The sequence below is a fragment of the Heterodontus francisci genome, chromosome 5, assembly GCF_036365525.1.
Source record: "Heterodontus francisci isolate sHetFra1 chromosome 5, sHetFra1.hap1, whole genome shotgun sequence".
Lineage (NCBI taxonomy): Eukaryota > Metazoa > Chordata > Chondrichthyes > Heterodontiformes > Heterodontidae > Heterodontus > Heterodontus francisci.
The window spans coordinates 4,514,370-4,540,514 of NC_090375.1; the positions used below are offsets into that span (position 1 = coordinate 4,514,370).

The following is a 26,145-nucleotide window of genomic DNA, read 5'->3' on the forward strand; positions in this document are numbered from 1 at the left end:
GGCTACAGGAGGGTAAATTGGGCTCAAATCCACAGGGCAACAGGAGGGCAAACTGGGCTCAACTCCGCAGGGCAACAGGAGGGTAAATTGGGCTATAATCCACAAGGAAACAGGAGGGGAAACTGGGCTCAACTCCACAGGGCAACAGGAGCGCAATCTGGGCTCAACTCCACTGGGCAACAGGAGGGTAAATTGGGCTCAAATCCACAAGGCAACAGGAAGGCAAACAGGGCTCAACTCCACAGGGTAACAGGAGGGTAAACTGGGCTCAACTCCACAGGGCAACAGGAGGGTAAACTGGGCTCAAATCCACAAGGCAACAGGAGGGCAAACTGGGCTCAAATCCACAGGGTAACAGGAGGGGAAACTGGGCTCAACTCCACAGGGCAACAGGAGGGTAAACTGGGCTCAACTCCACAGGGCAACAGGAGAGTAAATTGGGCTCAACTCCACAGAGCAACAGGAGGGTAAATTGGGCTCAGCACCACAGGGCAACAGGAGGGTACACTGGGCTCAACTCCACAGGGCAACAGGAGGGCAAACTGGGCTCAACTCCACAAGACAACAGGAGGGCAAACTGGGATCAACTCCACTAGGCAACAGGAGGGGAAACTGGGCTCAACTCCACAGGGCAACAGGAGGGTAAATTGGGCTCAACTCCACAGGGCAACAGGAGGGCAAACTGGGCTCAACTCCACTGGGCAACAGGAGGGCAATCTGGGCTCAACTCCACAGGGCAAGAGGAGGGTAAATTGGGCTCAACTCCACAGGGCAACAGGAGGGCAAACTGGGCTCAACTCCACAGGGCAACAGGAGGGTAAACTGGGCTCAACTCCACAAGGCAACAGGAGGGCAAACTGGGCTCAACTCCGCAGGGCAACAGGAGGGGAAATTGGGCTCAAATCCACAAGGCAACAGGAGCGCAATCTGGGCTCAACTCCACAGGGCAACAGGAGGGTAAATTGGGCTGTACGCCACAAGGCAACAGGAGGGTAAACTGGGCTCAACTCCACAGGGCAACAGGAGGGCAAACTGGGCTCAACTCCACAGGGCAACAGGAGGGTAAACAGGGCTCAACTCCACAGGGCAACAGGAGGGCAAACTGGGCTCAACTCCACTAGGCAACAGGAGGGCAATCTGGGCTCAACTCCACAGGGCAAGAGGAGGGTAAATTGGGCCCAACTCCACAGGGCAACAGGAGGGCAAACTGGGCTCACCTCCAAAGGGCAACAGGAGGGTAAACTGGGCTCAACTCCACAGGGCAACAGGAGGGCAAACTGGGCTCAACTCCACAAGGTAACAGGAGGGTAAACTGGGCTCAACTCCACAGGGCAACAGGAGGGTAAACTGGGCTCAACTCCACAGGGTAACAGGAGGGCAAACTGGGCTCAACTCCACAGGGCAACAGGAGGGCAAACTGGGCTCAACTCCAAAGGGCAACAGGAGGGTAAATTAGGCTCAACTCCACAAGGCAACAGGAGGGTAAACTGGGCTCAACTCCGCAGGGCAACAGGAGGGGAAATTGGGCTCAAATCCACAAGGCAACAGGAGCGCAATCTGGGCTCAACTCCACTGGGCAACAGGAGGGTAAATTGGGCTCAAATCCACAAGGCAACAGGAGGGCAAACTGGGCTCAACTCCACAGGGCAACAGGAGGGTAAATTGGGCTCAACTCCACAGGGCAACAGGAGGGCAAACTGGGCTAAACTCCACTGGGCAACAGGAGGGGAAATTGGGCTCAACTCCACTGGGCAACAGGAGGGCAATCTGGGCTCAACTCCACAGGGCAAGAGGAGGGTAAATTGGGCTCAACTCCACAGGGCAACAGGAGGGCAAACTGGGCTCAACTCCACAGGGCAACAGGAGGGTAAACTGGGCTCAACTCCACAAGGCAACAGGAGGGCAAACTGGGCTCAACTCCACAAGGTAGCAGGAGGGTAAACTGGGCTCAACTCCACAGGGCAACAGGAGGGTAAACTGGGCTCAACTCCACAGGGCAACAGGAGGGCAAACTGGGCTCAACTCCACAGGGCAACAAGAGGGTAAACTGGGCTTAACTCCACAGGGCAACAGGAGGACAATCTGGGCTCAACTCCACTGGGCAACAGGAGGGTAAATTGGGCTCAACTCCACAAGGGAACAGGAGGGCAAACTGGGCTCAACTCCACAAGGCTACAGGAGGGTAAATTGGGCTCAAATCCACAGGGCAACAGGAGGGCAAACTGGGCTCAACTCCACAGGGCAACAGGAGAGCAAACTGGGCTCAACACAGGGCAACAAGAGGGTAAATTGGGCTCAACTCCACAGGGCAACAGGAGGGCAAACTGGGCTCAACTCCACAGGGCAACAGGAGGGCAAACTGGGCTCAACACCACAGGGCAACAGGAGGGCAAACTGGGCTCAACTCCACAGGGCAACAGGAGGGTAAATTGGGCTCAACTCCACAGGGCAACAGGAGGGTAAACTGGGCTCAACTCCACAGGGCAACAGGAGGGTAAACTGGGCTCAACTCCACAGGGCAACAGGAGGGCAAACTGGGCTCAACACCACAAGGCAACAGGAGGGTAAACTGGGCTCAACTCCACAAGGCAACAGGAGGGTAAACTGGGCTCAACTCCGCAGGGCAACAGGAGGGTAAATTGGGCTATAATCCACAGGGCAACAGGAGGGTAAACTGGGCTCAACTTCACAGGGCAACAGGAGGGCAAACTGGGCTCAACTCCACAGGGCAACAGGAGGGTAAATTGGGCTCAACTCCACAGGGCAACAGGAGGGTAAACTGGGCTCAACTCCACAGGGCAACAGGAGGGCAAACTGGGCTCAACTCCACAAGGCAACAGGAGGGCAATCTGGGCTCAACTCCACAGGGCAACAAGAGGGTAAATTGGGCTCAGCTCCACAGGGCAACAGGAGCGTAAACTGGGCTCAACTCCACAGGGCAACAGGAGGGCAAACTGGGCTCAACTCCACAAGGCAACAGGAGGGTAAATTGGGCTCAACTCCACAGGGCAACAGGAGGGTAAACTGAGCTCAACTCCACTAGGCAACAGGAGGGCAAATTGGGCTCAACTCCACAGGGCAACAGGAGGGTCAACTGGGCTCAACTCCGCAGGGCAACAGGAGGGCAAACTGGGCTCAACTCCACAGGGCAACAGGAGGGTAAACAGGGCTCAACTCCACAGGGCAACAGGAGGGCAAACTGGGCTCAACTCCACTAGGCAACAGGAGGGCAATCCGGGCTCAACTCCACAGGGCAAGAGGAGGGTAAATTGGGCTCAACTCCAAAGGGCAACAGGAGGGTAAATTAGGCTCAACTCCACAAGGCAACAGGAGGGTAAACTGGGCTCAACTCCGCAGGGCAACAGGAGGGGAAATTGGGCTCAAATCCACAAGGCAACAGGAGCGCAATCTGGGCTCAACTCCACTGGGCAACAGGAGGGTAAATTGGGCTCAAATCCACAAGGCAACAGGAGGGCAAACTGGGCTCAACTCCACAGGGCAACAGGAGGGTAAATTGGGCTCAACTCCACAGGGCAACAGGAGGGCAAACTGGGCTCAACTCCACTGGGCAACAGGAGGGCAATCTGGGCTCAACTCCACTGGGCAACAGGAGGGCAATCTGGGCTCAACTCCACAGGGCAAGAGGAGGGTAAATTGGGCTCAACTCCACAGGGCAACAGGAGGGCAAACTGGGCTCAACTCCACAGGGCAACAGGAGGGCAATCTGGGCTCAACTCCACAGGGCAACAGGAGGGCAAACTGGGCTCAACTCCACAGGGCAACAGGAGGGCAAACTGGGCTCAACTCCACAGGGCAACAGGAGGGTAAATTGGGCTCAACTCCACAAGGGAACAGGAGGGCAAACTGGGCTCAACTCCACAAGGCTACAGGAGGGTAAATTGGGCTCAAATCCACAGGGCAACAGGAGGGGAAACTGGGCTCAACTCCACAGGGCAACAGGAGAGCAAACTGGGCTCAACACAGGGCAACAGGAGGGTAAATTGGGCTCAACTCCACAGGGCAACAGGAGGGCAAACTGGGCTCAACTCCACAGGGCAACAGGAGGGCAAACTGGGCTCAACTCCACTGGGCAACAGGAGGGCAATCTGGGCTCAACTCCACAGGGCAAGAGGAGGGTAAATTGGGCTCAACTCCACAGGGCAACAGGAGGGCAAACTGGGCTCAACTCCACAGGGCAACAGGAGGGTAAATTGGGCTCAACTCCACAGGGCAACAGGAGGGCAAACTGGGCTCAACTCCACAGGGCAACAGGAGGGCAAACTGGGCTCAACACCACAGGGCAACAGGAGGGCAAACTGGGCTCAACTCCACAGGGCAACAGGAGGGTAAATTGGGCTCAACTCCACAGGGCAACAGGAGGGTAAACTGGGCTCAACTCCACAGGGCAACAGCAGGGCAAACTGGGCTCAACTCCACAGGGCAACAGGAGGGCAAACTGGGCTCAACACCACAAGGCAACAGGAGGGTAAACTGGGCTCAACTCCACAAGGCAACAGGAGGGTAAACTGGGCTCAACTCCGCAGGGCAACAGGAGGGTAAATTGGGCTATAATCCACAGGGCAACAGGAGGGCAAACTGGGCTCAACTTCACAGGGCAACAGGAGGGCAAACTGGGCTCAACTCCACAGGGCAACAGGAGGGTAAATTGGGCTCAACTCCACAGGGCAACAGGAGGGTAAACTGGGCTCAACTCCACAGGGCAACAGGAGGGCAAACTGGGCTCAACTCCACAAGGCAATAGGAGGGCAATCTGGGCTCAACTCCACAGGGCAACAAGAGGGTAAATTGGGCTCAGCTCCACAGGGCAACAGGAGCGTAAACTGGGCTCAACTCCACAGGGCAACAGGAGGGCAAACTGGGCTCAACTCCACAAGGCAACAGGAGGGTAAATTGGGCTCAACTCCACAGGGCAACAGGAGGGTAAACTGAGCTCAACTCCACTAGGCAACAGGAGGGCAAATTGGGCTCAACTCCACAGGGCAACAGGAGGGTCAACTGGGCTCAACTCCGCAGGCTAACAGGAGGGTAAACATGGAAATAAGGAGAGGGAGGGCGAGAAAAACTTCGCAACTCGCACTTATATAGCCCTTAACATAGTAAAGCATTTCACTGGAGCATTATCAAAAAAAAGGATACGAGCCATATAAGGAGATGTTAGGGCAAATGACCAAAGTTTTATTGAAAGAAGTAGGTTTCAAGGAGTGTCTTAAAGGAAAAGAGAGGTTTGGAGGGGGAATTTCAGAGCTTAGTGTCCAGGCAGCTAAAGACACGGTCACCAATGGTGGAGCAATTAAAATCAGGGACGCGCAAGAGGCCAGAATTAGACAAGTACAGTTATCTCGGAGGATTGTAAGGTTTCAGCAGATTGGGAAGGGCTGGCCATGATGGGACTTGAAAACAAGGGTGAGAAACTTAAAACCACAACATTGCTAGACTGGGAGTCAAAGTAGATCAGCAAACACAGGGGTGTTAGCAGAACAGGACTTGGTGCAAGTAAGGGGATAGGCAGCAGCGAACCATAGACCACAGACAAATTACAGCACAGAAGGAGGGCATTCAGCCCATCGTGTCTGACCTCAAGTTTATGGAGAGTAGAATGTGGGAGGACAGCAGGAGTGCTTTGGAATAATCAAGTCTCGAGTTAACAAAGCCAGGAATGAGGGTTTCAGTAGCAGAGGAATGGGCAAAGTCAGGCTATGTTACACAGGTGGAAATAGGCTCAAATATGGGCCGAAAACTCATCCTGGAGTCAAATACAACGCCACGGTTGAGAACAGTCTGGGGCAGCACGTAAATGACAGATAGGAGGGGTGCAAAGGATAGATCTTTGGGGGACACCAGAGGTAACAGTATGGGAATGGGAAGAGAAGCCATTCAGGTGAATCTCTGGCTGTGAGAGGATAGATAAGAATGCAATGAGGCAAGAGGCACAGTGGTTAACACTGCAGCCTCACAGCTCCAGCGACCTGGGTTCAATTCTGGGTACTGCCTGTGTGGAGTTTGCAAGTTCTCCCTGCGTCTGCGTGGGTTTCCTCCGGGTGCTCCGGTTTCCTCCCACAGCCAGAAGACTTGCAGGTTGATAGGTAAATTGGCCATTATAAATTGCCCCTAGTATAGGTAGGTGGTAGGGAAATATAGGGACAGGTGAGGATATGGTAGGAATATGGGATTAGTATAAATGGGTGGTTAATGGTCGGCACAGACTCGGTGGGCCGAAGGGCCTGTTTCAGTGCTGTTTCTCTAAATTTAAATCTAAAAGTGCAGTCCCACACAGCTTAACAACGGAGGGGAGGCATTGGAGGAGGAGGATGTCATCAACTGTGTCAAAGACTGCAGACAGGTTGAGGAGGAGGAGGGGGGGGGGGGAAGTTTACCTTTGTCACAGTCACATAGGATGTCATTGGTAACTTCGGTAAAAGCCGTTTTGGTACTGTGGCAGGGGCAGAAACCTGAATGGAGAGATTCAAACATAAGATTTTGGGAAAGGTGGGTATGGATTTGGGAGGCAACACGTTGAAGGACTTTGGAGAGGAAAGGGAGGTTGGAGATGGTAATTTGCAAGAGTAGTGGGGTCAGGATTGGTTTTTTGAGGAGGGGTATAATGTTGGCAGATTTGAAGGAGACAGGACAGTATTTGAAGAGAGAGAACCATTAACAATATCAGTTCACATGGCAGCCAGAAAGGGAAGTTGGGTGGTCAGCACTTTGGTGAAAATAGGATTGAGGGAGCAGAAAGTGAATGTCATGAACAAACTAAACTGGAGAGAACATGAGGGAAAACAGCAGAGAAAGATGCGAGTTCAAGGCTAGGGCGGGGGAAGCTTTCGAGGAAGTTTAGTCAGGTGGGCAAGTGGAAGGGAGAGATGCGGCAGAGGAAGCTGATCGAATGGCCTCAGCCTTAATGACATAGAAGTCCCTGAACTCCTGAAGGTGAGCGTGGAGGAGATGGGGCGAGGGGTTTAAGAAGACGGTTTGCAATGCCGAAAAGAAGCCAGGGATTATCTTTGCATTCCAGGATATACTGAAATAGTGAGCAGTTTTGGCAGGAGAGAACAGGACTCGATAAAGTTTTATGTGGCTCAGCCAGAATGGCAGTGAATGGATAAACCAGTTGTCTGCCACATCCTTTCAAATGTGCTCCTTGGACTTCAGGGAGCGGAGATGGGGGCCGTAACAGAGGGAACAGCCAGGGTGAGAGAGTGTAATGGTTTGAATGGGGACAAGGGCATCAAAGGTGGAGGTGAGGGCGTGGTTGAGCAGATCGGTACCAGCAAAAATGTTGTGCTGAATGGAGGACTAAAGGCTAGACAGGTAGGATTTGCGAGTGCAGTTGTAAGTGAATTTGGAGAGTTTTTCCCAAGGGTGGACACAGAAAGAGGTCGGGTTTGGAGGGGGAAGAGGGATGTGAAACCGAGACAAGAAAATGATCAGAGATGGCCTGATTTGTGATTGACACCACGACAGTAGCGAGGCCATGTTGAGATGGCATGGTCAATGGGTAGACATGGAGGAGGAGGAAGTGGAGGAGGGGGAGGGAGCAGAGAGGTTGGAATGGACATACCGAGGCAGACTGCAGGCGAGTTAAATGCTGGATAGGCAGCTGTTTTGCATTGATCCTGAACAATGGTTACATTTGTTAGCAATGTGCAGCCGTTCAGCAAGAATTCTAGCTAGTATAAAAACAGAAAGTGCTGAAAATATTCAGCAGGTCAGGCAGCATCTGTGGCGAGAGAAACAGAGTTATCGTTTCAGGTTGATGAACTTTCATCAGAACTGGGAAACATGAGAAATATAATAGGTTTTAAGCAAGTGAAATGGGGCAAGGTGGATACAGCACAAAAGGGATGTTCTGTGATGGGGTGGAAGATAGGAGAATTAATCGTGCAGGGCCAAAGGGAGCGGTAACGGGGCAAGAAAAGAAATGAAGAAACAAAAGATGTGCCGAGAGTAGGTGTGCTGTCATCCGAAAGCAAACACAAGAGAAAAACTGAAACATGCAAAGAAAAGGAAACAAAATAGCAACGGAGATTAACGTCTGAAATTGTTAAATTCAGTGTTGAGTTCAGAAGGCTGTAAAGTGCCTAATCAAAAGATGAGGTGCTGTTCTTCGAGCTTATGTTGAGCTTCATTCGAACACTGCAGGTGGCCGAGGACAGAGAGATCAGAGTGACAGCAAGGCAGAGAATTAGAATGAAAGGCATCTGGTAGGTTGGGATCATGCCTGCAGACTGAATGGAGGTGCTATGCAAAGCAGTCACCCAATCTACATTTGGGCTCCCCAATATTGAGCCGACTGCACTGTAAGCACAAGAACACAACACGAGAACTAGGAGGAGTAGACCTTACAGCCCATCGAGCCTGCTCCGCCATTCAAAACGTTCATGGCTGATCCTAGGCTTCAACTCCACTTTCCCATCTTCCCAGCCTTAAATATACTCAACAATGGAGCATCCACAACCCCCTGGGATACAGAATTCCAAAGATTCACAACCCTTTGAGTGAAGTAATTTCTCTTCATCTTAGTCGTAAATGATCAGCCCCTAATCCATAGATCATAGAGTTATACAGCACAGAAACAGACCCTTCGGCCCATCGCGTCTGTGCCGGCCATCAAGCACCTATCTATTCAAATCCCATTTTATAGCACTTGGCCCGTAGCCTTGTATACTATGGCATTTCAAGTGCTCATCCAAATACTTCTTAAATGTTGTGAGGATTCCTGCCTCTACCACCTCTTCAGGCAGTGTGTTCCAGATTCCAACCACCCTCTGGGTGAAAATTTTTTACTCAAATCCCCTCTAAACCTCCTACCTTAAATCTATGCCCCCTGGTTATTGACACCTCCGCTAAGGGAAAAAGTCTCTTCCTATCTATCCTTTCAATGCCCCTCATAATTTTGTATACCTCAATCAGGTCCCCCCTCAGCCTTCTCTGCACTAAGGAAAACAACCCTAGCCTATCCAGTCTCTCTTCATAGCTGAAATGCTCCAGCCCAGGCAACATCCTGGTGAATCTCCTCTGCACCCTCTCCAGTGCAATCACATCCTTCCTATAGTGTGGTGCCCAGAACTGTACTCAGTACTCCAGCTGTGGCCTAACCAGCGTTTATACAGCTCCATCATAACCTCCCTGCTCTTATATTCTATGCCTCGGCTAATAAAGGCAAGTATCCCATATGCCTTCCTAACCACCTTATCTACCTTTGCTGCTGCCTTCAGTGATCTATGGACAAGTACCCCAAGGTCCCTCTGACCCTCTGTACTTCCTAAGGTCCTACCATCCATTGTATATTCCCTTGCCTTGTTAATGCTCCCAAAATGCATCACCTCACACTTCTCAGGATTAAATTCCATTTGCCACTGCTCCACCCATCTTACCAGCCCATCGATATCGTCCTATAATCTAAGGCTTTCCTCCTCACAGTTCCCGATACCACCAATTTTCGTGTTATTTGCCAACTTACTGATCATACCTCCTATATTCACGTCTAAATCATTACTGTACACTACAAACAGCAAGGATCTCAACACCGATCCCTGTGGTACACCACTGGTCACAGGCTTCTAATCGCAAAAACAACCCTCGACCATCACCCTCTGCCTCCTGTCACTAAGCCAATTATGGATCCAATTTGCCAAATTGCCCTGCTTCCCATGGGCTCTTACCTTTTTTTTTTATATAGAGATACAGCACTGAAACAGACCCTTCGGCCCACCGAGTCTGTGCCGACCATCAACCACCCATTTATACTAATCCAACACTAATTCCATATTCCTACCACATCCCCACCTGTCCCTATATTTTCCCTACCACCTACCTATACTAGGGGCAATTGCTAATGGCCAATTTACCTCTCAACCTGCAAGTCTTTGGCATGTGGGAGGAAACCAGAGCACCCGGAGAAAACCCATGCAGACACAGGGAGAACTTGCAAACTACACACAGGCAGTACCCGGAATTGAACCCGGGTCGCTGGAGCTGTGAGGCTGCGGTGCTAACCACTGCGCCACTTTGCCGCCCAATCTCCCATGCGGGACCTTATCAAAAGCCTTACTGAAGTCCATGTAGACTACATCAACTGCTTTACCTTCATCTACACATCTCGTCACCTCCTCAAAAAATTCAAACAAGTTTGTTAGACACAATCTCCCCCAACAAAACCATGCTAACTATCCGTGATTATTCCCTGTCTCTCAAGTGGAGATTAATCCTGTCCCTCAGAATTTTTTCCAATAGTTTCCCAACCACTGATGTTCGACTCACCGTCCTGTAATTACCTGGCTTATCCCTGCTACCCTTCTTGAATAATGGTACCACATTTTCTGTCCTCCAGTCCTCTGGTACCTCTCCTGTAGCCAGAGAGGATTTGAAAATTTGTGTCAGAGCCCCTGCTATCTCCTCCCTTGCCTCACATAACAGCCTGGGATACATCTCATCTGGGCCTGGGGATTTATCCACTTTTATGCCCGCTAAAACAGCTAATACTTCCTCCAATTCACTGCTAATTTGTTCAAGTATATCACAATCCCCCTCCCTGATCTCTACACCTACATCGTCCTTCTCCATAGTGAACAGAAATGAAAAGTAATCATTTAAAACCTCACCTATGTCCTCCGGCTCCACACACAGATTGCCACATTGGTCCCTAATGGGCCCTACTCTTTCCCTGGTTATACTCTTTCTCTTAATATACTTATAAAACCCCTTGGGATTTTCCTTTATCTTGCCACCAGCGTTTTTTCATGTCCCCTCTTCACTCTCCTAATTACCTTTTTAAGTACCCCCCTACACTTTCTATACTCTTCTAGGGCCTCCGTTGTTTTCAGCGCTCTGAATCTGCCATAAGCCTCCTTTTTTCCCTGACTTCCCACATTCCACATGAGGAGCACACCATGCTGCCGAGCTGCCCTGCCGTGACTTATTTACTCCCTTAAATTACCCCAAAATTAGATTATTTACACTGGAGACCTTGATTCCCTAAAAAAAACCTACCTACTATATTAAAAAAAACTGTAGACTTTTCCCTTTACTTTTAATTACTTACCCAGCTTATTTAGAGCTGTTCCCTAACAGCAGTTACTCACCAACCAATCATCTTGCAGCTTTCCTGCGATGTCACTGTTGACTTTTTTTTCCAAAAGTCCGGCACGTCTGGACTCCACTCCTCTCCGTGCCCGGAAGGTACGTGTCTAGGCCACGATCCTCGAGCTGTATTTATCTGGTTCTCGCTCGGCGTTCTCCCCGCAGGTCCGCTCGACTCCCGGAGGATAGGTGTGTAGGCCACAATCCTCAGGCTCTCTATATACGCTCCTCGCTCGGCGTTCTCCCCGCAGGTCTGCTCCCAGAGACTGCGCCCCCATGTTTTAGATTCCCCAACCAGCGAAAACAATCTCTCAGTGTTTACCCTATCCAGCCCCTTTAGAATCTTATGTTTCAATGAGATCATCACTCATTCTTCTAAACTTCAGAGAATACAGAATCACAGAACTTTTACAGTGCTGCAGGCAGCCATATGGCCCATCATGTCCACACCAGCTCTCTGAAAGAGCCATTCACTCAAAGAACAAAGAACAGTACAGCACAGGAACAGGCCATTCGGCCCTCCAAGCCTGCGCCGATCTTCATGCCTGTCTAAACTAAAACCTTCTGCACTTCCGGGGTCCATATCCCTCTATTCCAATCCTATTCATGTATTTGTCAAGATGCCTCTTAAACGTCACTATCGTACCTACTTCCACCACCTCCCTCGGCAACAAGTTCCAGGCACTCATCACCCTCTGTGTCAAGAACTTGCCTCGCACATCCCCTCCAAACTTTGCCCCTCTCACCTTAAACCTATGTCCCCTAGTAACTGACTCTTCCACCCTGGGAAAAAGCTTCTGACTATCCACTCTGTCCATGCCCCTCGTAACTTTGTAAACCTCTATCATGTCGCCCCTCCACCTCCGTCGTTCCAGTGAAAACAATCCGAGTTTTTCCAACCTGTCCTCATAGCTATTGCCCTCCAGACCAGGCAACATCCTGGTAAACCTCTTCTGTACCCTCTCCAAAGCCTCCACGTCCTTCTGGTAGTGGCGACCAGAATTGCATGCAATATTCTAAAGTGTGGCCTAACTAAGGTTCTGTACAGCTGCAGCATGACTTGCCAATTTTTATACTCTATGCCCCGACCGATGAAGGCAAGCATGCTGTCTGCCTTCTTCACTACCTTATCCACCTGCGTTGCCACTTTCAGTGACTCAGTTCCATTCTCCCACCTTCTCCCTATAACCCTGTACATTCTTGCTTTTCATCTAACAGTCTAATTCCCAACACAGGTCCAATGTACTTAGTCTATCATAGGACAACCCCCTCATCCCAGGAACCAATCTCGTGAACCTTCGCTGCACTGCCTCCAATGCAAGTATATCCTTTCATAAATGTGGAGATCAAAACTGCACACAGTCCTCCAGATGTGGTCTCACCAAAACTCTGTACAACTGTAGAAAGACTTCCTTATTCCTGTACTCCAATCCCCTTGCAAAAAAGACCAACATGCCATTTGCCTTCCTAATTGTTTGCTGTCCCTGCATGTTAGCTTTCGGTGCTCCTTGTAACAAGCACACCCAAGTCTCTTTGAACATCAACACTTACAAGTTTCATACTTTTTAACAAAATATTCTGCTTTTCTATTCTTACAACCAAAGTGCATAACTTCACACTTCCCTACATTATACTCCAAATGCCATCTTGTTGCCCACTTAACCTGTCTAGATCTCTTTACAGCCTCTCTGTATCCTCCCCACAGCTTACCTTTCCACCTATCTTTGTATCATCAGCAAACTTAGGTATATTACTCTCTATCTCTTCATTCTAAGTCATTCATATAGATTGTAAATAGCTGAGGCCCCAGCACCAATCCCCGTGGCATGCTACTATTTACTGCCTGCCAACTTGAAAATGCCCCGTTAATGCCCACTCATTGCTTCCTGTCTGTTAACCAATCCTCTATCCATGCTAATATATTACCCCCAACTCCATGAGCCCTTATCTTGCCAATTAACCTTATCGAATGCCTTTTGGAAATCCAGATATACAACATCTACTGGTTCCCCTTTATCTACTCAAAAAACTCAAATTTATCAGACAAGATTTCTCTTCAGTAAAACCATGTTGACTTGTTCTAATCATACTATGCTTTTCTAAGTGCATCATTAAGACTTCCTGAACAATAGATGCCAGAATCTTCCCAATGACTGATGTTTGGCAAACTGGCTGTAGTTCCCTGTTTTCTCTCCCCCTCTTTTCTTGAAAAGTGATGTCATATTTACCAACTTCCAATCTGATGGGAACGTTCCCAAATCTAAGGAATTTTGGAAAATCAAAGCTAGTGCATCCACGATATCTTCAGTGGCTATTTGAAGGTAAATCAACATCCCTGATGGGATCTACCCCAGAATACTGAGGGAGGCAAGGGAAGAAATTGCTGGGGCCTTGACAGAAATCTCTGCATCCTCATTGGCTACAGGTGAGGTCCCAGAGGACTGGAGAATAGCCAATGTTGTTCCTTTGTTTAAGAAGGGTAGCAAGGATAATCCAGGAAATTATAGGCCGGTGAGCCTTACGTCAGTGGTAGGGAAATTATGAGATCGGATTCTTCGGGACAGGATTTACTCCCATTTGGAAACAAATGACCTTATTAGCGAGAGGCAGCATGGTTTTGTGAAGGGGAGGTCGTGTCTCACTAACTTGATTGAGTTTTTTGAGGAAGTGACAAAGATGATTGATGAATGAAAGGCAGTGGATGTTGTCCATATGGACTTCACTAAAGCCTTTGACAAGATCCCTCATGGCAGACTGGTACAAAAGGTGAAGTCACACGGGATCAGAGGTGAGCTGGCAAGATGGATACAGAACTGGCTCGGTCATAGAAGACAGAGGGTAGCAGTGGAAGGGTGCTTTTCTGAATGGAGGGCTGTGACTAGTGGTGTTCCGCAGGGATCAGTGCTGGGACCTTTGCTGTTTGTAGTATATATAAATGATTTGGAGGAAAATGTAGCTGGTCTGATTAGTAAGTTTGCGGACAACACAAAAGTTGGTGGAGTTGCGGATAGTGATGAGGATTGTCAGAGGATACAGCAGGATATAGATCGGTTGGAGACTTGGGCGGAGAAATGGCAGATGGAGTTTAATCCGGACAAATGTGAGGTAATGCATTTTGGAAGGTCTAATGCAGGTGGGAGGTATACAGTAAATGGCAGAACCCTTAGGAGTATTGACAGGCAGAGAGATCTGGACGTACAGGTCCACAGGTCACTGAAAGTGGCAACGCAGGTGGATAAGGTAGTGAAGAAGGCATACGGCATGCTTGCCTTCATCGGTCGGGGCATAGAGTATAAAAATTGGCAAGTCATGCTGCAGCTGTACAGAACTTTAGTTAGGCCACACTTAGAATATTGCATGCAATTCTGGTCGCCACACTACCAGAAGGACGTGGAGGCTTTGGAGAGGGTACAGAAGAGGTTTACCAGGATGTTGCCTGGTCTGGAGGGCATTAGCTATGAGGAGAGGTTGGATAAACTCGGATTGTTTTCACTGGAACGACGGAGGTGGAGGGGCGACATGATGGAGGTTTACAAAGTTACGAGGGGCATGGACAGAGTGGATAGTCAGAAGCTTTTTCCCAGGGTGGAAGAGTCAGTTACTAGGGGACATAGGTTTACGGTGCAAGGGGCAAAGTTTACAGGGGATGTGCAAGGCAAGTTCTCTCCACAGAGGGTGGTGAGTGCCTGGAACTTGCTGCCGGGGGAGGTGGTGGATGCAGGTACCATAGAGACGTTTAAGAGGCATCTTGACAAATACATGAATAGGATGGGAATAGAGGGTTACGGTCCCCGGGATTGCAGAAGGTTTTAGTTTAGACAGGCATCAAGATCGGCGTGGGTTTGGAGGGCCGAATGGCCTGTTCCTGTGCTGTACTGTTCTTTGTTCTATCTCTTTTAGAACCCTAGGGTGTAAGCCATCAGGCACCAGGGATTTGTCAGATTTCAGTCCCTTAAGTTTCTCCAATACTTTTTCTGCGGATAGTAATTTCCTTAATTTCCTCACTCTACTTAGTAAAGCCTGGCTTGGGTATAAAATTGAAACCTGACCCGACAACAACCAACCCGAACCTGACCCAGGCCAGAGACCTTTAATTTTTTTAAATGCCCGACCCGAACCCAACAAATGTAGTCGGGTTTGGTCGGGTAGCCAGGCATTACTGCAGAGTGCTGAGTTCGGCCTGCACGTTTTCCGCCTTGACGCCCTGAATGTTCATTTGAAGATTACTTCCCGGAGCAAGGCAGCACTGTCCACGTCCAGCCTGACCTGACCCGAGCCCAAATGCTAGAACCGGAAGAGAGACCCAACCCAACTCGAGCCCGACACGTCGTCGGGTCTGGTCGGGTTCGGGTTTAGGGAGTCACGCTTTACTATTTAGACTCTAGGTTACTGTCTATTTCTAGTGTGAAACTTGTGTCTTCTACTGTGAAGACAGAAACATAATATTTGTTCAGCCATTTCCTCATTTCCCATGATAAGTAGTGAATACAGTATATTGAAGTGAAAGAAGTATAAGTAAATCGCTGTTTAATTTGGAAGAAGTGCTTGAGGCCCTGGATGGTTCGAAGAGAGCAGGTAAAAAGGACAGGTGTTGCATCAGCTGCACTTGCATGGGAAGGGGAGAGTTCGACTGGGGTGACTGAGGAGTGGACCACGGTGTCAGAGGGAACGGTGAAAGGGGAAGGGAGGGGAAAATGTGTTTGGTGGTGGCTTCACACGGGCAGTAGCGGAAATGGCGGAGGATGATCCGTTGAATACGGAGGCTGGTAGGGTGGAAGGTAAGAACAAGAATCCCTATCATGGTTCTGGGAGGGAGGGGAAAGAGTAAGAGAAGTGTGAGAAATGGAGTGGACATGTTCGAGGGCCCTGTCAACGAGGGTGGGGGGAAATCCTTGGTTGAGGAAAAAAGACATTTTAGATGCACTGGTATGAAAGGATGCATCATCAGAACAGATAGGACACAGATGGAGAAAATAGGAGAATGGAATGGAGTCTTTACAGGAAGCAGGGTGTGAGGAAGTGTAGTTCAGGTAGCTGAGACTCAGTGGGGTTACAGTGAATATTAGTTGATAGCCTATCTCCAGAAATGGAGATAGAGAAGTCAAGGAAGAGAAGAGTCAGAGATGGACCATGTGAAGGTAAGAGGAGGGTGGAAATTGGGAGGAAAGTTTAGGACATTTTCCAGTTCAGGGCGAGAGCAGGAAATGGCATCGATAGAGTCATTGATGTACTGGAAAAAGAGGTGAGGGAGGGGGCCTGAGTAGGACTGGAACAAGGAATATTCCACATATCCTACAAAAATGGCAGGCAAAGCTAGGACCCATGTCGGTACCCATAGCAACACCTTTTATTTTATCAGAACCGAGATGAGGAGAACTTTCTTCACTCAGAGGGTGGTGAACTTGTGGAATTGTCTACCACAGAAGGCAGTGGAGGCCAAGTCATTAAATATATTCAAGAAGGAGATAGATATATTCCTTAATGCCAAAGGGATCAAGGGATATGGGGAGAAAGCGGGAACAGGGAACTGAATTAGACAATCAGCCATGATCTTTTTTGAATGGCGGAGCAGGCCTGGAGGGCTGAATGGCCTCCTCCTACTCCTATTTTCTATGTTTCTATTTGGAGGAAGTAAGTTGAGTTAAAGGAGAATTTGTTCGATGTGAGAACAGGTTCAGCCTGGCGGAGGAGGGTGGTGGTGGATGGAAACTGCTTGGGCCTCCGTTCAAGGAAGAATTGGAGAGCTCTCAGACCGTCCTGGTGAGGGATGGAAGTGTAGAGAGATTGGATGTCTATGGTGAAGAGAAGACGGTTAGGGCCAGGAAAATGAAAACTGTTGAAGGGACCGAGGGCATCATGAGAGTCCTGGATGCTGGTGGGAAAAGACTGGACCAATTGGATAAAACATTGGCTTAAGGACAGAAAAAAGTGAGTCATAGTAAATGGTTGTTTTTCAGACTGCAGGATGGTAGACAGCGATGTTTCCCATGGGTCAGTGCCAGGACCACTGCCTTTTATGACATGTATATGGAATTCAGAGTAAAATCTCAAAATTTGCCAAAGACACCAAACCTGGAGGTGCAGCAAACAGTGAGGATGATATGAACCGCTTGCACAAGACATAGATAGGCCAGCAGAATGGGCAGATAGGTGGCAGATGGAATTTAAAACTGACAAGTGTGAGTTGATGCATCTTGGTCAAAGAGGGAGAGGCAATATATATTTAATGGCACAGTTCTAAAGAGTGCACAGGAACAGAGCGACCTGGGGGTTCATGTGCATCGATCTTTGAAGATGGCAGGACATACTGAGAGAGTGGTTAGCAAAGCATATGGGATCTTGTGCTTCATAAACAGAGGCATTGAGTACAAAAGCAGGGAAGTTATCTGAACCTTTATAAAACTCTGGTTTGGCCCCAACTCAAGTATTGCGTCCAGTTCTGGTCACCACACTTTAGGAAGGATGTGAGGGTCCTTGAGAGGGTGCAGAGGAGATTTACCAGAATGATACCAGGGCGGCACACTGGCGCAGTGGTTAGCACCGCAGCCTCACAGCTCCAGCGACCCGTGTTCAGTTCTGGGTACTGCCTGTGCGGAGTTTGCAAGTTCTCCCTGTGACCGCATGGGTTTCCTCCGGGTGCTCCGGTTTCCTCCCACAGCCAAAGACTTGCAGGTTGATAGGTAAATTGGCCATTGTAAATTGCCCCTGGTAGATGGTAGGAGAATGGTGGGGATGTAGTAGGAAATATGGGATTAATGTAGGATTAGTATAAATGGGTGATCGTTGGTTGGCACAGACTCGGTGGGCCGAAGGGCCTGTTTCAGTGCTGTATCTCTAAATAAATAAATGGGGGATTTTAGTTACAAGGTTAGATTGGAAAAGCTGGGGTTGTTCTCCATAGAACTAAGCAGATTGTGGGAACATTTAATAGAAATGTACAAAATTATGACAGACTTAGATAAGTTAGACAAGGAAAAACTGTTCCCATTAACAAAGAGTACAAGGACTAGGGGACACAGATTGAAAGATTTGGGCAAGAGATGCAGTGGGAATATGAGGAAGAATTTTTTTACGCAGCGAGTGGAAATGACCTGGAACACGCTGCCCACAGGGGTGGTGAAAGCGGAGGCAATCAATGACTTCAAGAGGAAGTTGGATGGCTACTTGAAGGAAATAGTCTTGCAGGGCCACCAGGATCGAGCAGGGGAGGGGGATTGACTGGATAGCTCCATGGAGAGCCAGCATGGACTCCTCTGTGCCATAAATGACTCCATGACAAGGGCATTGAGAACAGAGTCAAGATGGGAAGAAATCGGTTCAGTGGGGCAGGAACAGGCTGAAATGATAAGTCTGCCGGGGCAGTCTTGTTTGTGGATCTTGGGACGGAGGTAGAAGCAAGTTAAAAACAAAAAGGATTGGAAATACTCAGCATGTCTTGCAGCATCTGTGGACAGAGAAACAGAGTAGAAGCAGGCTGTTCGGGGTTGGGGAACTATGAGATTGGAGGCCATTGGAGGGGGGGGGGAACGGGGGGAGATCTCCTGAGGAGATGAGATCAGTGACAGCCCTGGAGACAATGTCTTGATGTTTGGTGGTGTGGTCATAATCCAAGCAGGGATAGGGGCAAGTGTCGGAGAGTTGACATTTAGCCTCTGCTCGGTAGAGATCAGTTCACGAGACAACAACAGCACCACCCTTGTCAGCAGGTTTGATGACTCTGTCAGGGTTGATCCTGAGAGAACAGAGTGCAGCAAGTTCAGAGGGAGAGAAGTTAGAATGAGTGAGGCAATTACATAAACTGAAACGGCTGATGTCACGCCAGCAGTTCTCTACAAAAAGATCAAGAGAGGGTAAGACACCAGAGGAAAGGGAGAATACTGGAGACAGGTAAAGGTGCCTGCTGGGTGGGGGGATGACTCCTGGCCAAACAAGTGGGTGAGGAGACACAGGCGATGGAAGAAGAGCTCCACGCCATGCCAAGCTCGAAATTCATTGAGGGGAGGGCATAACAGGATGAAGCTGAGGCCTTTACTGAGGACAGATCGTTCAGGATCAGAGAGGGGAAGCTGTCCTGGTCCACAGTTCCATTTCATTCTTTGTGTCATCCAACGCCTTCAAAAAAACCTTTTATCTTCTTTTCAGATGTCAAAGAACAGAAGTTCCAACAACTTATGGGTACCAACGCCCCTCATATCTTTCTTCCCCTTCACTTCCCTCTAACCCCATCCCTTCTTCTAATCTTACCTCTTGTGTGTATTCACAATACCCTCCGATCTGCTCCTGCCCCGCTGAACTGATTTCTTCCTATCTCGACTCTACCTTTTTTGAGACGGCGAAACTGTGAGAATTGAAGCGAATCCTTACAGGAAGCAGGGTGTGAGAAAGTGTAGTTGAGTTCGTTGCAAGATTCAATGGGATTAACATGAATATTAGTTGAAAGCCTATCTCCAGAAATGGAGACAGGAATGTTGAGGAAGGCAAGGAAAGAGTTGGAGATGGATCACATGAAGGTGAGAGAAGGGTAGAAATTGGAAGCAAAGTTGATGAAGTTTTCCAGTTCAGAGCAAGAGCAGGAAATGGCACTGATACAGTCATCAATGTACCAGAAAAAAAGGTGAGGGTTGGGGTCTGAGTTGGACTGGCACAAGGAATGTTCCACATATTCCACAAAAAGGCAAACATAGCTAGGACCCATACAGGTAGCCACAGCAACGCATGGGAGACCAAATGCAGATTGGGTGACCGCTTTGTGGAATACTTCCATTCAGTCCACAAGCGTGACCCTGAGCTACCGGTTGCCTTTTATTTTAATTCTCCACCTTGCTATCACTCTGGCCTCGGCCTCCTGCAGCGTTCAAATGAAGCTCAACATAAGTTCGAAGAACAGCACCTCATCTTTCAGTTAGACACTTTATAGCCTTCCGTACTCAACACCAAGTTCAACAATTTCAGCCCGTAATCTCTGCCCCATTTTGTTTCCTTTTCTATGCATGCTTCGGTTTTTCTAGTTTGCTTTTGGACAACAGTACGCCTGCTCTAGGCACATTTTTTTGTTTCTTCGTTTGTTTTCTTGCCCCGTTACAACTCCCTTTGGCGCTGTACGACTAACTCATCGGACATTTAATCTCTCCTATCTTCCACCCTATCTCAGGACTTCCCTTTTGTTCTTCTTCCCACCCTCCCCCACAGCACCTGCTAAAATCCGAATACATTTCCTACTTTTCCCAGTTCTGATTAACTTGGAACGTTAACTTTGTTTGTCTCTCCACAGATGTTGCCAAACCTGCTGAGTATTTTCAGCATTTTATTTCATTATTACAGATTTCCAGCATCTGCAGTAGTTTGCTCTGTTATAGCTATTGGTATACTCTTTGGATATCAGTGGGTCAAGGAAAGAGGCTGAGTAAGAGTCAACACAGAAACCAGAGAGTCAGGTAGCAGGAAATTGTAAGCAGGTAACTAAGTTGAAACTGCTGCTCTGGCTAGGGACAATTGGTGATTTTACATGAAATACAAGACTCAGTGAAGTGCACACCGACTCGAGTTTGCAACAAAACGGCTGGTTGAATTATGTTGTTGAATTCAGGAAATGGATTGTGTCAAATGACTGTCATCAAACACAGTGTTCTGTATCTTTTACCTAAGTGGCTAAAGGAGCTTCTAAACTGAACCAAACACATCACCCTCAGAGAAATTAAAGGAGTACACGTGTGTAACACATAGGTTAAAGGAGTATACTTGTGTAACACATAGGTTAAAGGAGTTTTCATGTGTAACACAGGGTGATCACAAGGAAGCTTCGTTGTTACAACCTGGGATAGCAATGTGTGCGGAGATAAGGGCAGTAGGAATCAATTCTTGGAAGAAACATGTGGCCAGACCACTTAAGAAAAGTAATTGACAGTGTTGGACCCTGTCACTGTCAGCAGTGACAGACCTGGATTCATGAACAAGGTTCAAAAGGGTATGAGTGAAGTTCCTGATTTTGATATGTAATGCATCAGGGCAACTGTCACTATGACACAATATCCGTAACTTCAACAGTGCGCTATCAGAGGATGGGGTGGGGTCCAATTGCGAGGGAGGGGGTCTGATCATGAGGGAGGAGCTCCAACCGCAGTGGGGTTTACAAGGTAGCTTGGGGAACTTGGGTAAAGCACTCCTTCTCCTCCTGACCCACAACTCACCACCACCTTCTCAAGGGCAATTAGGGATGGGCAATAAATGCTGACCTCGCCAACGATGCCCACATCTTATGAACAAATAAGAATAGCAATGCTTGAAAGGCACTTAAAAGCAAATACTGCGGATGCTGGAATTCCCAGGAGACGATCACTCACCACTTTCAGCTCTGGGACAGACCGGCTCAAGGTCCACTCCTGACTGTTCACGAACGAATCTGTAACAAACACCACAGGCCAGCTTAGTTAAAGGTTCTCCCCACAGCTATACAACAAAGAGGACAACTTCAATATTAGTGCCTTTCACATCCTCAGGACATCCCAAAGCACATCACAGCCAATGATCTCCTTGTAAAGTGTAGTCACTGTTATAATGGGATGTGGGCGACACTGTCACAAGCTGTCAGTGGAGGATTAATCATTTCAAGTGGCACATTGTTCCATTTAACAACAACTGGAACATGTATCACCTTTAACAGTGAAAGTCCCAAGACATCCTAACACTGCCTGTGCTGAATCACATCTTATCGACTGCATTTTGTGCACCTCGCCATGATGCAGACACACCTCACAGCCCTCCAACCCACCAGCAAATCCCAACACACTGACCTGCAAGTGCATTCATGGCAACAAAAGAACAGCAGAAGCCATTCAGCCCCTTGAGCCTGTGCCAACATTTTATTAGATTATGCATGATTTGTACTTCAACTCCATTTACTTACCTCCGTGTCTCTAATAGCCTTACTTACAAAAATCTGTATATCTTGAAAGCTGAAAACTGACCCCCAGCATGAACAGCTTTTCTGGGAGATAGAATTCCAGATTTCCACTACCCTTTGTATGAAGAAATGCTTCCTGATTTCACTTCTGAATGTCTTAGCTCTAATTTTAAGACTATGCCCTTTGTTCCGGACACCCCCATCAGAGGAAATGGATTCTTTGTATCTCCCCTAATGAATTCCATTATTATTTCAAATGCCTCAATTAGATCATCTCTCAGCCTTTTAAAATCAAGGGAACACAAACTGTGTTTTTATATTCTGGTTTCATAATTAACCTTTTAAGCCCATATATTTTTGTAAATCTGAACTGCACTCTCTCCAAGGCCAATACATCCTCCCTGTGATGCAGTGCCCAGAACTGAATGCATTTCTCCAGATGGGGTCCAGCCAAAGCTCCGTACAACTATAACGTCACTTCCAACCTTTTATATTCCAGTCCTTGAGATGAAGGCCAACGTTCTATTTGTCGTTTGGTTATTTTTTGTACCAACGTATTAGTCAAAGTGGATGACCTCACACTTTCCCACACTGAATTCCATCTGCCACAGTTTACCCACTCATTTAATCTGTCGACATCTCTTTGTCACCTCTTGCTCCCACTGTCCCTCCTAACTTAGTGTCATCTACAAACTTGGATATACAGCTCTCTATTCCTTCATTCCAGCCAATAATAAATATGGCGAAACACTGAGGTCCCAGAACAGATCCCAGGGTCACAGCTTGCCACATCCTATCAATCAGAGAACATTTCCTTTATCCCCACACTCTCTCTCCAACCTCCCAAACAATAACTAATCCACGTCATAAGGTTACTTCCAATTTAGCATTTTTTTTTTGTGCTAATAATCTCTTGTTCAGAAACTTACCAAATTCTTTTTGTAAACCAACATCCACAGACACTCCCCTCTACACCATTAGGTGACCTCTGAAGAACAGGCCATTGGGCAAGAGATCAGCTTCTGAGAAAGGAGAGGCAAGGGGAGAAAATCTGCAGAAAACAGAGGGAAAGAAAAAAAGGCAGAACCCAGAGTAGGTACCCCCAGCCCAGGAACACAGAAGGCAATTGGATAAAACCAACAGCCTCAGCCGAGATCAGCTAATGCACCATGGACTGAAACGTGAACCTGATGCCATCCTAATCCATTTGACTGGGTGCCAACTGAATGGTGGATTCATCCAGCAGGCTATGGGGACTCCCACAACAGACCCTCTGTATCTGGGCTGCTTCAAAGCATTCACTTTCTCAGGGATACCTTTCCATAATTCCAAAGAGCAACATCACTTCCAAAGACAAAGGAAGACAGTTGTGGTTGTTGGAGACCAATCATCTCAGTCCCAGGACACCTGGGGGACCTTTGCAGGAGTTCCTCAGGGTAGTGTCCTAGGCCCAACCATCTTCAGTTGCTTCATCATGACCTTCCCTCCATTATAAGGTCAGAAGTGGGGCTGTCCGCTGATGATTGCACAGTGTTCAATGCCATTTGCAACTCCTCAAATAATGAAGCAGTCCATGCCCACACGCAGTATGACTTGAGACAACATTTAGGCTTAAGTTAATAAGTGACAAATAACATTCGCGCCACATAAATGTCAGACAATGACCATCTCCAACAAGAGAGAATCTAACCATCTTCCTTGACATTCAAAAGCAATACCATCGCTGAATCCCCCACCATCAACATCTTGAGGGTTACTTTTCACCAGAAACTAAACTGGAGAGTGGCTACAGCAGGTCAGAAGCTGAGTATTCTGCAGCGAGTAACTCACCTCCTGACTCCCCAAAGCCTGTTCACCATTTCCAAGGCACAAGTCCAGAGTGTGATGGAATACTCTCCACTTTCCTGGATGAGTGCAGCTCCAACAACACTTAAGAACACTCAAAATCCTGGAACTCCCTTCCTAACAGCACTGTGGGTGTACCAAATGAATACAGCGGTGCAAGAAGGCAGCTCACCACCACCTTCTCAAGGACAATCAGGGATGAGTAATAAATGCTGGCCTTGCCAGTGACACCCACATCCCACAAAATGAATAAAAAAACTCACAAAAAACGGGGATTTTTAAATATTTATTCATCAGATATAAAAGAGATAAATTTGGATTTGTACAGCACCTTTTACAACCTCTGGATCTCCCAAAGCACTTTTACAGCCAGTTAAGTACTTTGGCAATGTAGTCAGTGGTATAATGTAGGTAATGTGGATAAGCCACATTTACTGCCCATCCCTAGCTGCCCTCAGATGGTGCTGGTGGGCAGGACAGAGCCATCTCCAGAACGATAATAATAACATGCCTATTTTGTCTGTGTTTGATTGGTCAGAATAAGGGGTACTTCTGTTGGTGGGCGGTGCCTGGCACAAGAGAGTGCTGAATAGATGCAAATCTTTTTTGTCTTTAATGAGAGTCAGCAACATTCCAGCTACAGGGGATTAATGACCTTTTCATATTCCTCATGCAGTTAAGAATTTTATAAGGAGGGCACTGACTGGCCAGCTGAGTGCAAAGGCTGTAGAATTACTTCAGAGTAATGTGTTAACCTGACAGAGGTGAAAAATTTTGTTTCCCAGAGCAAAATACACACAAAAGTAAAAACTTGCATTTAAATAGCGCCTTTAACATACAAAAATGACCCAAGGTGGTTCACAGGAGCTTTATCAAACAAAATTGAACAAAGAGACACAGAAGGAGATATTACAGCAGGTGAGTGAAAGCTTGGCCAAAGAGATAGGTTTTAAGGCAACAAAAACAAGAAATGCTGGAATCACTCAGCAGGTTTGGCAGCATCTGTGGAAAGAGAAGCAGAGTTAACGTTTCGGGTCAGTGACCCTTCTTCGGAACGGATTGACTTAATGAGATAGAGGTAGCAAGGTGGAAAAGTTTAAGGTAGGAACTCCAGAGCTAAAGGCCTAGGCAGCTGAAGGCACGGATCCCAATGGTATAATGATAAAATCTGGGAAGCTTAAGAGGCCAAAATTGGAAAAGTATAGCGATCTCGGAGGGTTGTAGTGCTGGAGGAGGTTACAGTGATAGAGAGGGGCAAGGCCGTGGAGGGATTTGAAAATAGTGACGTCAATTTTAAAATCGAGCTGTTGTCAGACAAGCTTGGAGAGACTGTTTCGATGAGGGTTGGAATGGCATTGATGGGAGGGATGGGGATGGGAATGGCATGGGCAGGCTGGAAGAAATGCAATGGGGATAGCATGGGAGGGAAGGTATAGCAGGGGTGAATGAGATGATGGAATTGGTTAAGTGTGGCAAAATGGCGAGGACAGGTACTTGATACAACTTATTACTGGAAAGCTATTCTTTGTGCTAAAAATGAAGATTCACTAGATTTGAATGAAAATGTTTGACAAATGCTGTCGGGTGAATTAAAAGGATACATCAGCATTGATTCTATAGATGAGGAAGATGATAGTCTGTACCCTCCAGAGTTTCAACGCAGTCTATCTCCAATGGGAATGCCTCTGAACTTAGGCTCAAGAAAGGCATAGATATCATGTTGCTACAAAACTTGAATCCGAAACAAGGACTTTGTCATGGAACAAGATTGGTAGTTGGAAACCGCTTTCATTGATGATAGATGCTGAAATTATAACAGGCTGATTTCAAGGAAATAGAGTGTTTCTTCCCCAAATAATATTGAGCCCATCAGACGTAAACCTACCTTTTAAACTCAGGAGAAAACAGTTTCCAATTAGACTTTCATATTCCATGACTACAAACAAGTCACAAGGCCAGACTCTTGACAAAATTTGTATTTATATTCCTAGGCCGGTTAGAAAACACAGACAATTTTATGTTGCTTTCTCCAGACTGAGAAGATTTGATTCTGTTAAAGTCTTAGCTGAAAGAATAACTAAAAATCCTGTAATTAAGGAAGTTCTCTTGCAATAGAGATACTAATTTGACCACAAATGTTTTGCGGGTCTCTGCTTTTTATCATTATTTGTTAGCCGTGGCTCAATTGGTCACACTCTTGTCTCTAAATGAGAAGGTTGTGGGTTCAAGTCCTATTCCAGAGACAGGAGGATAAAATCTAGCTCGACACTCCCAGTGCAATACTGAGGGAGTGCGAC

At 47.7% G+C, this 26,145-nt stretch overlaps 1 protein-coding gene across 4 annotated transcripts in view; it reads right to left on the reverse strand.

The window, feature by feature from the left end:
* Positions 1-26,145, reverse strand: part of agap3 (ArfGAP with GTPase domain, ankyrin repeat and PH domain 3) — a 1,228,693-nt gene that overhangs the window by 711,362 nt on the left and 491,186 nt on the right. For all 4 annotated transcript variants that reach the window (XM_068031037.1, XM_068031038.1, XM_068031040.1 and 1 more), the window contains one exon: positions 21,444-21,502. In XM_068031037.1, coding sequence (XP_067887138.1) covers positions 21,444-21,502 — 59 coding nt within the window. The remainder of the gene's footprint in view (positions 1-21,443; positions 21,503-26,145) is intronic.